Source organism: Petaurus breviceps, unplaced genomic scaffold, assembly GCF_028583685.1.
Source record: "Petaurus breviceps papuanus isolate PSGF00001 unplaced genomic scaffold, PetGlider_PUasm1.0 37, whole genome shotgun sequence".
Classification (NCBI taxonomy): domain Eukaryota; kingdom Metazoa; phylum Chordata; class Mammalia; order Diprotodontia; family Petauridae; genus Petaurus; species Petaurus breviceps.
Window position 1 is genome coordinate 51,970,603 of NW_027186296.1, and position 12,834 is coordinate 51,983,436.

At 37.2% G+C, this 12,834-nt stretch overlaps 1 protein-coding gene across 1 annotated transcript in view; it reads right to left on the minus strand.

Annotated features, from left to right (window-relative positions):
- Positions 1 to 12,834, minus strand: part of SYNM (synemin) — a 40,516-nt gene that overhangs the window by 12,548 nt on the left and 15,134 nt on the right. Inside the window, exon 3 of the mRNA XM_069098496.1 lies at positions 479 to 549. Within this exon, the coding sequence (XP_068954597.1) occupies positions 479 to 549 (71 nt within the window). The remainder of the gene's footprint in view (positions 1 to 478; positions 550 to 12,834) is intronic.

Here is a 12,834-nt window from a genome sequence, read left to right on the forward strand (position 1 = left end):
ATCTTCTCTACAAGATTATAAGCTTATTAAAGTCAGGGACTCCATTAATTTTCTTTCAATTTTGTATGCCTGCCCCCTAGTATAATGCCACACACATTCTGGTGGGGGGGGGGGGATGATAGACCTGAAAATTCATTGATATAGGGAACTTTTGATAAAGAAATGCCTTCAACTGATGCAGACGGCTATCTGTTCCATCATAAATTAAGAGCATTGCTTAGGGTGCTATAGAATTATGTGAATTGCCCAGAAGTAAATAGCATATATGTTACAGAGGGAGGACCTAAACCCATGTCTTCCTGACTCCAAGGGCAGCCGTTTATCCACTATATCATGCTACAAACACTTAATACATTTTAGTTGAATTTAGTATTTTATCCATTTCAATAGCATTCAAAATTATTACTAACCTAATTATAAATTAGCAGTATGTAATAGAAAAACCTATTAAAAAGAAAAAATGAAATTTTTTTTATACCTCGTGGAATATTCCGTATGTGCTCAGTCCATACTAGTATCTCCGGATTACTTTCTCCTTCCAATAAGGCTCTGTGAAGGGAAAAATTCAATTTATTATCATAAAAACAATGAGACACGTACTGTTGATTAATTCATTATATAAGATTTGGCCAACTGTCCAGCTGAGTCATGATTTTGCAGGGTTAATGCCTGAAAAACTGACTTCAAGAAAAGAGCTATATTTTAGGAAATCTTAGGTTTTTATTTGTATGGGTTTTTTTTATTCCTTTGTAACATGAAATATTAAATAATTTGTGTCTGGCTAAAGGCAAAGTTTTACATAAAGTGACAACATGGTAACAGACACACTTTTAACAAAAATCTGATTATTGATTATGAACAATTCCAAATTTACAATGGAAAATTATTTGAAAATTCTTCTTCTTGAAAAAAATGTCACTTTGAAATGCTGTCAGAGGGAGGACATTCTCTATATCTGATCACTGCCAAGACTTGCCAATTCTAGTTCCACAATATCTCTTGCACTTGTTCCTTTCTCTCCACTAACACAGTTGCAACTCTAGTTCAAGCACTTATCACCTCTCACCTAGGCAGTTACAATAGCCTGTTTTCCTTTATTTTAGTCAGTTTCCTCTCCTACCTATCCTCCACAAGGCTGGCAAAATAAGCCAATTTAAGCACAATTTTTTTTCCATGTCACTCTGCTTAAGAACCTTCACTGGCTCCCTATTACTTCTAGAATAAAATATAAATGCCTCAGTTTAGAATTTAAAGCTGTTCACAATATGGCTCTAGGCTTAACTAGACTTATTTCACATTATTCCTCTTTAGGCACTCTAAATTCCACCCACACTGGCCATTCCCCACCTTGGCATGTGATTTGTGATTTCCCAGAGGCTGTCCTTCCTGCCTATAATATACTCCCCCTCCTCATTCCTGCTTCTTACAATTCTTACCTTCCTTCAAGTTTCACCTTAGGTACCACTTCCTGTGAAAAGCCTTCCTTACCTCTCTCCTTGAATTGTCAGTGCTCACTCTTTCCTTTAGCTTGTTTTTAATTTATCCCCTTACATGTTGTATCCCTCAGGAGAATGAAAACTCCAGGAGGAAGAGGAAAATAACTAACAAAGAAAGAAAGCAGAAAGGAAAAAGAAATAAATGGTGGGGAGGAGAGAAAAAGAGAGAGGGAAAGAAGGAAGGAAGGAAGGAAGGAAGGAAGGAAGGAAGGAAGGAAGGAAGACGATGACAACCTTGAATGTATATTATACCAGAACTCGGAAGAGACATGTATATTTGTGTATGTGTATGAGAGAAAGAGAGAGAGCTTAAGAGATCTTTGGCCAGAAAAGAGATAAGTTTAAATAAACTCATTTCTTTGGATCACATTTATATTTGCTATCAATTTATTCTAATATAATTTATCAAGTGGATACTTACATTCAGAACATCAAATTAGGTTCTGGTGAGGTACAAAGAAAGAATTATTGCCCTAACAACTTAAAGTTTAGTAAAAGAAAAATAGGAAATATGCAAAAATTAACTAATATAAAACATAAGTACGTAAGACAGATGCAAACCAACTACAATTTAAGATTCTAAGGGAGGAAGAATTGTCACTGACTAGAGGGACAAAAAAAAGCTTTGTCGATGCTGTAGCATTTGAATTGTGATTTAAAGGATTTGTTTGGACTGAGGTCTCTTTAGTTTATTAAAGTATTACTTCCTATCAGTAAGAGATAATGTTGGTGAATTTCACAAACACATGTGAATTGTGCATCTTTCATTTTCCATGGAGACTCAACTAGCTTCAGTCAATATTTTTAATATCTTCATAATTTTGCAGAGGATTATACTTGACAACAAAACAATTACCTAATAAAACTATTAATGTTATTTATTTACAGAAGGCTGTGTGTGTGTGTGTGTGTGTGTGTGTATGTGTAAGGGGCATCTGGATCTGTGATTTCACTGGTATTTTGCATTCTGAAGTCTCCCTCTGCTGATGCAGATAAAAAACTTATCTGTAATTTGCAGTGTCAGAGATTTGTCTGGTGCCCTGAGATTATTTCCCATGGTTAGAGAGCTAGTATGTGTCAGGGCAGGCCTTGAAACAAGGTTTTCTGCCTCCAAGGCTAGCTCTCTATTGACTTTACCACACTGCCTTTTCTACTCATATTTAGTTTTATTTTATGCAAAGCTCTATAAAGTCTTCTTTCTTTTTTTCTAACTCCCTATTTCACACAGGTAGGAAGTGCAGACCCTGGTCCCACTCTAAAAAGTACTGGAGTTTTGACTTGCTCCATTTTCCAATCTGGGTTGGTTTGTTTATGTCCACCAAAAAGTCCTTGTGGCCTTTTAAACATTTATTATGGCATTGAAAAGGAGATGTTATACTTAAGTCAATCACATTTCACAACTGTAAATCAATCAGCCAGTATACATTTATTGCCTTCTATGTGTCAGGCACTGCGCTAAGAAATAGAGGTTCAAGACAGTTTCTGCCCTTGAAGAGCTTACAATCTAATGAGAGAGACAACATGCAAATAAATATATACAAAGCATCTAGGTGGCACAGTGGATGGAGTGCTGCCCTCAAACACTTGAGAGCTGTGTGACCCTGGGCAAGTCACTTAACCCTGGCTGCCTCCATTTCTTCATTTATAAAATGAGCTGGAGAAGGAAATGGCAAACCACTCCAGTATCTTTGCAAAGAAAACGTCAAATGGGGTCACAGAGAGTTAGACATGACTGAAAAATAACTGAAAAAAAGAAATGCAGATAGGATAAATAGAGGATAATTAAAAGAAGGAAGGCACTAGAATTAAGAGGGGTTGGGAAAGACTTCTGGTAAAAGATGGGATTTTAGTAAATGACTTAAAGGAAGGTGGCAGTAGAGAGAGTGCTAGGCCTGGAATCACGAAGACTATCTCCTTGAATTCAAATTTGTCCTCAAGACACTAGCTTGTGTGACCCTGGACAAGTCACTTGACCTTAACTGCCTCAGTGCCCTCATCTGAGAAGTAGATGGTAAACCACTCCAGTATCTTTGCCAAGAGAACACCAAATGGGGTCACAAAGAGTCAGATCCAACTAAAGAACAACAAAAGTAAGGGAAAGGCAGCTAGATGGCTCGGTATACAGAGCACTAGGCCTAGAGCCACGAAGACCTGAGTTCAATTTCAGCCTCAGACAATTACTAGCTGTGTGATCCCAGGCAAGTCACTTAATCTCTTTTTGCCTTAATCCACTGGAGAAGGAAATGGCAAACCACTCCAGTATATTTGCCCAGAAAACCCCACAGTCAGTATTGCTATGTTATGATCCACAAGATCATGAAGGTTTGGGACACAACTGAACCACTGAACATAAAGGCAGGTGGGGAGGTCAGTAGTTGGAGCAGAGGAGGGAGAGCATTCTAGGCATAGGGGACAGCCAGAGAAAGTTCCCTGATTGGAGAGATGGAGCTTCTTGTTTGTGGAACAACCAGGAAATAAGTGTCACTGGACTGAAGAGTACATGTTGGGAATTAGGATATAAGAAGACTGGAAAGGTAGGAGGGAACTAGGTTATGAAGGGCTTTGAATGCCAGAAAAAAGCATTTACCCTCTGAATGGTTGCTTGGTATTTGATATTTGATTCTTGGTATTTGATCCTGGAGGCAACAGGAAGTCACTTAATTTTATTGAGTGAAGGGGGCAGGGATACCCTGGACCCACATTTTAGGAAAATCACTTTAGTGGCTGTATGGAGGATGGACTAGAGTAGGGACTTGAGGCAGATAGATCCAGAATGACTTCTAGGTTACAAGGCTGAGGGAGTGGGAGGATGGTATTGTCCTCTATATAACAATAGAGAAGTTAGAAGGCAGGGTGAATGAGTAAGGGAAGTTTAGAGGAAAAGATAATGAGTTCTGTTTTGGAGTTTGAGATGTCTAAAAGGAAGCTGGGGGGTGGGGGGAGCCAAGATGGCAGAATAAAAGCAGGAACTAGCTTAAGTTCCCATACCAACTACCTCTAACACCTGTAAAATATGACTCTAAACAAATTTTAGAGCCACAGAACCCACAAAGTGACAGAGAGAAACAAATCTCCTGCTGAAAGCAACCTGGCATACCAACAGGAAGAGTCTGTCACATTGGGCTGAGACTGGGGCTGAGTGCAGTCTTGCATGAGCCAACTGGTGGCCCTGACCAGCGGCACAGATGGGCCAGAGCAGACTTCGGAAGAGTGAATCACCAGCAGCTGTGGTGGTTTCCAGACTTCTCAACCCATAAACACCAAAGAGAAAACAAGAGGTCAGTGGGGAACTCTGTTGGAACTCGGTGACTGAAGAGCAAGGTCTGGCTCCTGCCCCTAGGGCAAGAGGTGGCAGAGGCACAATGGCTGCAGCTGCTGCTGCATAACTGCCTCCAGAGCTCCTGGCCTGCAGACTGTAGGGGAACCAAGCAACCATTCAGAGAGTAATTGCTGTTGCTTTGACCTGTTTGGATCTGGGTCACAGTCTTGGATGGTGGTTCTGCAGTGTGTGGCCAGTGTGCCAGATCTTGTGGGGGCTGTAGAGAAGTCTCCCTCTTCATAGCTCTGACAACATTCACAGATGACAACATGGAAGGATTTTGAAAATCAAGTAAAAGAATAAGTATAAGAAAAAGTGGGAAGAGAAAATGAGAATGATGCAAGAAAATCATGAAAAGTGAGTCAACAGCCTACTAAAGGACAATCCAAAAAATACTGAAGAAAATAACACCTTAAAAATAGACTAACTCAGATGGCAAAAGAGGCCCAAAGAGCCTTAAAGAAGAATGCCTTAAAAAGTTGAATTTGGTAGATGGAAAAGGAATTTCAAAAACTCACTGAAGAGAATAATTCCTCCAAAATTCGATTGGAGCAAATGGAACTTAATGACTTTGTAAGAAATCAAGATACTATAAAACAAATCCAAACAAATGAAAAAATAGAAGGCAATGTGAAATATCTCATTGGAAAAACCACTGACCTGGAAAATAGATCCAGGAGAGAGAATTTAAAAATTGTAGAACTACCTGAAAGCCATGATCAAAAAAAGAGCCTAGAAATCATCCTTCAAGAAATTCTCAAGGAGAATTGTCCCAATATTCTAGAACCAGAGGGCAGAATAGAAATTGAAAAAATTCACCAATCACCTCTTCAAAAAGATCCCAAAAAGAAAACTCCTGGGAATATTATAACCAAATTCCAGAGTTCCCAGGTCAAGGAGAAAATATTACAAGCTGTCAGGAAGAAATAGTTTGAGTACTGTGGAAACACAATCAGGATAACACAAGATCTAGCAGCTTCTACATTAAGGAATTAAAGGGCTTGGAATATGATATTCTGGAGGTCAAAGGAGCTAGGATTAAAACCAAGAATAACCTACCCAGCAAAACTGAGTATAATGCTTCAGGGGAAAATATGGTCATTCAATGAAATAGAGGACTTTCAAGTATTCTTGATTAAAAAAAACAGAGCTGAACAGAAAATCTTTCAAATACAAGAAGCAAGAGAAGCATGAGAAGGTAAACAGGAAAAAGAAATCATAAGGAACTTATTAAAGTTGAACTATTTACATTCCTACATGGAAAAATAATAATTGTAACTCATGAGACTTTTCTCAGTATGAGGATAATTGAAGGGAATATATGTGTGGGTATATATATATGTATGCCTACATATATATGTATGCATAGGAGGATGTATGTGTGTATAATTACATATGTGAGTATGTGTATATGTGTGTACATGTATACATAGACAGAGGGCACAGAATCAGTTGAATATGAAGGGTTGATATCTAAAAAATTAAAAAAATAAAATAAGAGGTATGAGAGGAATCTAATGGGAGAAGGAGAAAAGGAGAGATAGAATAGGGTAAATTATCTACATAAAAGAGGCAAGGGGAAACTGTTACAGTGGAGGGGAAGAGCAGGAAGGTGAAAGGGAATTGGTCAAACTTACTCTCATTGAATTTGGCTTAAGGAGGGAATAACATACATACTCAGTTGGGTATCTTGCCCTCTAGGAAAGTAGTGGGGAAGGGGATAAGAGGGGGGATGATAGAAGGGAGAACAAATTGGGGGATAGGGCAGTTAGAAGCAAACAGGGTCAAAGGAGAAAATAGAATAAGTAGGGTATGGGATAGGATGGAGGGAAATATAGTTAGTTTTTCACAATATAACTGCTATGGAAACATTTTGCATAACTACACATGTACAACCTATGTTGAATTGCTTGTCTTCCCAGTTGGGGTGGATAAGGAGGGAAGAAGGAAAAGAATATGGAAATCAAAGTTTTAAAAACAAATATTTTTTTTAATTGTTTTTTTATATGCAACTAGGAAATAAGATATACCGTCACTGGGTTATAGAAATCCATTTTGCCCTACTAGAAAGTTGGGGGAGGGGGGGACATAAGAGAGAGCAGATTGAGATAAGGAGTATTCAGTGGGCTCACTATCTTGGGGTGGGGGGAAGGGGAAAGATGGAGATAGAGAAAATTTGTAACTCAAAATCTTTTGGAAATGAATGTTGAAAACTAAAAATAAATAAATTGAGAAAAAAAGAAGCTGGAAATTCAAGATTGGAGGTTAGCAGGGAGAATGGGGCTAGAAAGGTAGATTTGAGAATTATCAGTATGGAGATGGCAATTAAGTCCTGCAAAGGAGAGACAGAAGGGACAGTCAGAGAGGTAGGAGGAAAACCAGGAGAGACTAGTATCTCAAAAACCTAGAGTATCCAGGAGAGAGTGATCAACACAAATTATATAATTAATATTATTTTAGATCCTCTGACAATAAAAAATGCTACTTCGGATAAAAACATAAACCATATTAGACCACATCTTGGTTTATTATGTTTAGTTCCAGGAATCATGGCTTTAGGAATAGCTATGTACATTCATGGTCTCAAGGAAGGTAGACCAAATGGTGAAGCATCTCAAGCCTATGCTATATGAAGAACAGATGAAAGAAAACCTGGAGAAAACTGTAAAGGAACACAATAACTGTCCTATGAACTTGAAAGGAGTATTGATACAATCCCAAGGGATCGGGGGTCTTCCTGGGTAAGGTCCAGAGTGCAAACCAGGAGGGCAGTGGCCAAACTTCTCCCCAGATCATACCACCTTGGAAGCACCAAAAACTTCCAACCCCCCAGAACTAACTCTGAAAACAGCAGTTCGAAAAAGCTTAAAGATTTTAGATAGTGCCCCTCTACCCACCATTCCAGGAGCAGAGCCTAACTTTCTTTTTTTTTTTTTAAGCAATCAGGGTTAAGTAACTTGCTCAAGGTTACACAGCCAGTTATTTCTGGGTGTGGTGCTGAGTATTTGAGCCCGGATTTGATCCAGGTCATCCCGACACTGGAGCCGGTGCTCTTACTCGCTGAGCCACCTGGCCGCCCCTAAGCAGTTGGGGTTAAGTAACTTGCTCAAGGTTACACGGCCAGGTGTTTCTGGGTGGGTGCTAAGTGTCTGAGCCCGGGATTCGATCTCCAGGTCTTCTCAACACTGGAGCCGGTGCTCTTACTTGCTGTGCTACCTGGCCGCCCCTAAGAGCCTAACTTTAACACAAAGTTCAAAATCAAGAAATAGCATGGAAAAATGAGCAAACAATTAAAAAAAGAATCTGACCACTAAAAAGCTACTATGGGAACAAGGAGCAAGAAACAATCTCAGAAGACAATGTTATATTAATTAAATTAAATTAAATTAATGTTAATGTAAAAGAGTTAGAAGCAAAGCCTCCACCAGAATTTGAATTTGAACATAAACCCAACAAGAATCAAAAAGAGTGTGGAGGAAAAATTAGGTAAAGAAATGAGAACAAAGGAAGAAAATTATTAAAAGATAATTAATAGATTGGTAAAAGAAGCACAAAAAATACCAAAGAAAATAACACCTTAAAAAAACAGAATTGTACAAATAAAAAAAAAAGAGGCATGAAAGATCATTGAAGAAGGTAATTCCTTAAAAATTAGAATTGGGCAAGCAGAAACTAATGACTTCATGAGTCATCATGAACAGCAAAACAAAGTCAAAATATTTTTTAAAAAAATAGAAGAAAATGCAAAATATCTCACCAGAAAAAAAAATTTTGACCTAAATTCTTTCAGGACAATCTGTTTTAACTGGGTTTACCAGTAAGTGTTCTGTGAAGTCCTTTCTCCCCCTACCACTTCTCTCCATTCTGCGAAATAACAGTGCTCAAAAATCCTCTATAAGACTTTATAAATAAGTTTATATTCTGAATCAGTAATATTCTTAGCTGCCACAGCTCTCTGCTTGGCATTGAGATCAAACATTTGCTGGCTAAGGCAATGTGACCTTTGCAAAGTCACTTAACCACTCCGTGCCTTAGGCAACTCTTAAAGACTTTAAATTGCAGAAAAGGTATTAATATGATTTGGTAGAGGGAGTTTCCTTATCTGGGAATTCCCCAATATTGATGAAATCACAGGTCTACTCCTAATCTCTAGTCAGAAATCAATCAGTATGTCAGGGAATGTTGCTAATAATTAGAAATATAAAGAAAAGCAAAAACATGGTCCCTGCCTTCAAGGAGTTCACATTCTGGTAGAAAAGACAACATTCAAATAACTGAGTAAAGAAAAAATCTATGTGTGTGTGTATGTACACACACATACATATAGTGAAAGTGGAAGGTTATTCCTATATAGTGCAAAGAGACACTATAGCAATTATGCAGTTAAATCAATTATATTTGCTTTCATCTCTTAATCTTCTTGATTAACACACACACACAAGCAGAAATTTAAAAATCTAAGTCTCAGTTGCTCCATCTAGAAAATGGGAGTAATAGTTGTACTGACAGTGCTGTTTTAAGGAAAATCTTTTGTTATCTTAAAGCACTATATAAATGTAAATTATTGGTATTATTACTTGCAACTTAAATTAGTGAGAAAAGAGAATGCAAAAGTTAACATTCTGCTAATTTTAATAGTTACTTTTTCCTCACTGCTACATAGTTGAAATATGATTTCTTGTATTTTAGGATTTCTTTCTGTCATTTTTAAAGAAATATACAATTCTGACAAGGTAATACAATTCTGACTTTGATCTTTAATCACTGAAAAATGTATTCTAGATTACATTTACAACAGCATTATTTATCTCTATAGAAGAAACGATAATTCTCTTCCCACAACCCTCCTCCCCACCTAACCCCCAAAAAGAATAAAATACTAACATTTCAAATTTATATACTATGTATGTATATACCATTTAACATAAGTTGTTACCTTCTGCTATTCCTATCAACCCCTAAAAGGCATTAAAAAAAAATTTCTTAGTGATCATATTTTGCTCCACTGTACATATCAGTTTAGTTTTAGAGTAATAAGAACACTTCAGGGAAATACAATGGATTTATTTCTGAGTATTTACAATTGTAAATTAATTGTGACAAATGGATCCATGACCACTATCATTATACATTATATTATACAATATAATTATAATATATAATTATACAATAATTATAGTATATATACACTATATACTATACATTATAAACTCAAAAGTTTTAAACTATTAAAGCTTAAATTCATTCAATACTTCCTGGGGCAACTGGATGACCTAGTTTCTGGTGATATTATCAGTACTAACTAAGCGAAGATGGATATCCAGGCTGTAGTCCAATTATGCCAACAAAACTAACTAAAAAGAAGAAAAAACCTCCACCAGAACTTGAGCTTTGGTTTTTATTGTTTGCTTTTTGGTTGGAATAAAGTTGTTTTGTTTTGTTTTTCCAGTGAATTGAATAAAGTAGGGCTGGATTCACCATATCATCTAATACTTCTAGGGCCATAAAGAAAATACCTCTTGCTATGTTCAGAAGCCTTTTTTGGTTTGTTTTACATGGTGCAAAGTAATCTGCTCAAATGAGTTCTCACTTTCCAACTGGGTTTTGGAGTTGCTTGGTTGCTTAGGAGCAACCAGGGAGTGCAGTGATAAAACATTGGGTCTGAAGTCAAGAAGATCTGAGTTTAAATGTGGCCTCAGACACTTACTAGCTGTGTGACCCTGGGCAAGTCACGTAACCCCTATTTGCCTCGGTTCCTCATCTGTAAAATGGAGACACACCAGAAAAAGAAACGGCAAATCACTCCAGTATCTTTGCCAAGAAAACCCCATAGACAAGTCTGTGGAGTCATGAAGAGTGAGACACAACTGAATGACTGAACAAGATACATCCTCTGAATGCTCAGATTGTTTTAGGGGCAGCTGGTGATGCAGTAGATAGAATATTGAGTCTGGAGTCAAGAAGACCTGGGTTCAAATCCAGTCTCAGACACCAACTAGCTGTGTGACCCTGGGCAAGTCACTTAACTTCTGTTTGCCCCAGCTTCCTCAACTATAAAATAGGGATAATAATAGCACCTCCCTCCTTGGGCTGTTGTGAGGATTAAATGAGATAATAATTGTAAAGCCTGGCACATACTATGATGTAAATGTTAGCTATTGTTATTATTATCCTCTGAGCTACCTGGATATCCTCCTGGAGTGTCACAAACTACAATCATTTCCTGGAATGGCCTTCCTTTTAGATGTGGGTATATGCAAAGATATAATTCTAAATTACAATCTCTCTCCAAGGGAAATGATTTTATAGAAGCAAAGGAAGTACAGGGAAAATGGCAAATATCTTCTTTCCTTGTTATCCCCAACCCTTCTTCCTGTCTCTCCCTTCCCATCCCAACCACCAATACCACTCCCCTTCAATATGCACAAAAAATCGTGTGCTCTTAGGCTCTTCAGTGTCTGAAACAGGACTCCGAGAAAACAAAGAGAAGGGTGATTTTTCATCACTTAATAAATAGAAGGATGTAAATCAGGAAAATGGAGAATTTGACTGAGGATGTTTGACTGCTGTGATGACAACAGTCGTTCAGTTGCTAGAGAAATGTATTAAGTCATTCAAAATAAGTTCCAGGAAATACACTGAAAATGGCAAAGGGCACCAGAGTCCCTGGCCAACTTAGAACTGACAATACAGCTACTGAAAATGAGCTGTAGTGGAAAACCGAGATCCCTCAAAGCCTGAATCAGAAGAGTGACTCAATGTTGTGTGAGATGTCACACAATTTATTTCTGTTCATTTAAATATGATTTTACCTTACAAAAAACAGAACATTTTTAGCAATTTAAAGTAAAATAATGAGCACCAGGAGAGAAAAAGGAGGAAAAGGAAACTTGAAGGAAATACATGCTGTTCGTATTTTTCATGGAATACATGTCTGGAAAAAAATATATTATGAAAGATAGTTCTACAGAGAAGCTAGTGGAAAAACAAGAGGATTAGATATGTATTCCATATATATCATATATTTGTGTGTGTATTTATATTTATATATATTTATGTGTATATATCTTTACATGCCTTGTCAGAGGAAGATAGATTTAACAGAATGGGTTTCTATTTCCAGATTTTCATATTAAGTAAAATCACTAAGTACAACTGAAACTTGGTGTTCTTTTGGCCAGCCTCTTATATATAAATCTAGACAGGCTTGCATACAAGTTCCCAGATGGACATAATTTTTCTCACTGGGAAAATAACCTCATCAGCACTATAGGACATGCTTTCAAGTTATAGATTTTCATCAAAAAGAATATGCTCTTTTAAAACATATTATATCAGCAAAATGAGTGGTGCCCTAAATAGGACGCAGAAGCCTGACGCAGAGACTTAGTGAGAGTAGCCAAGTTCTATTTCAGACTCACTCTCTCAGTCAACTTGTCAGGAAGGGTTAGGCATATACCACAGTAAGGGTAAGGAGTGCCTTTTGTTGCTCAATTTTGATCTTTCTAACCGATCAAGGACTGTTGGAAGAGCTACAGAAATCCTGCCTAAATGCTGCAGATACTAGCTTTCTGGACAATCCCTAGTCTAGGAAACGGGAAAATAATAAGCATATGGAAGACTAATGGTGGGCAATATCTAGGAAAGAAATATAACACTTTGCAAATTTTCTATCTAGTAGATACCATCAATCTCATGCTCAATATATTTTGAAAAAGACTTCTTTAAAATATGAAATTAAGGATGTCTTTATCTAAACATAATAAACCCAAAGGAGAAAATATTATCTTTCCTCAGATTTTATCCAGCTGAAAAATGAAAGTTGATAAAAAATTAAAAGTTTAAACGATAACATTAAGGGATAGTTCTAAAAGACAATGGAGTGGCTGAAAAGAGATGATACAAAATGTAAATAAACACCAACTTGTCTCTAGTTGATTTTTATTTAGAAAAATTAATCTAAACTAGACATTGAATCAATTTTCCCCCTCTGATCAAAACTGTGCTTTCCATAGGTCA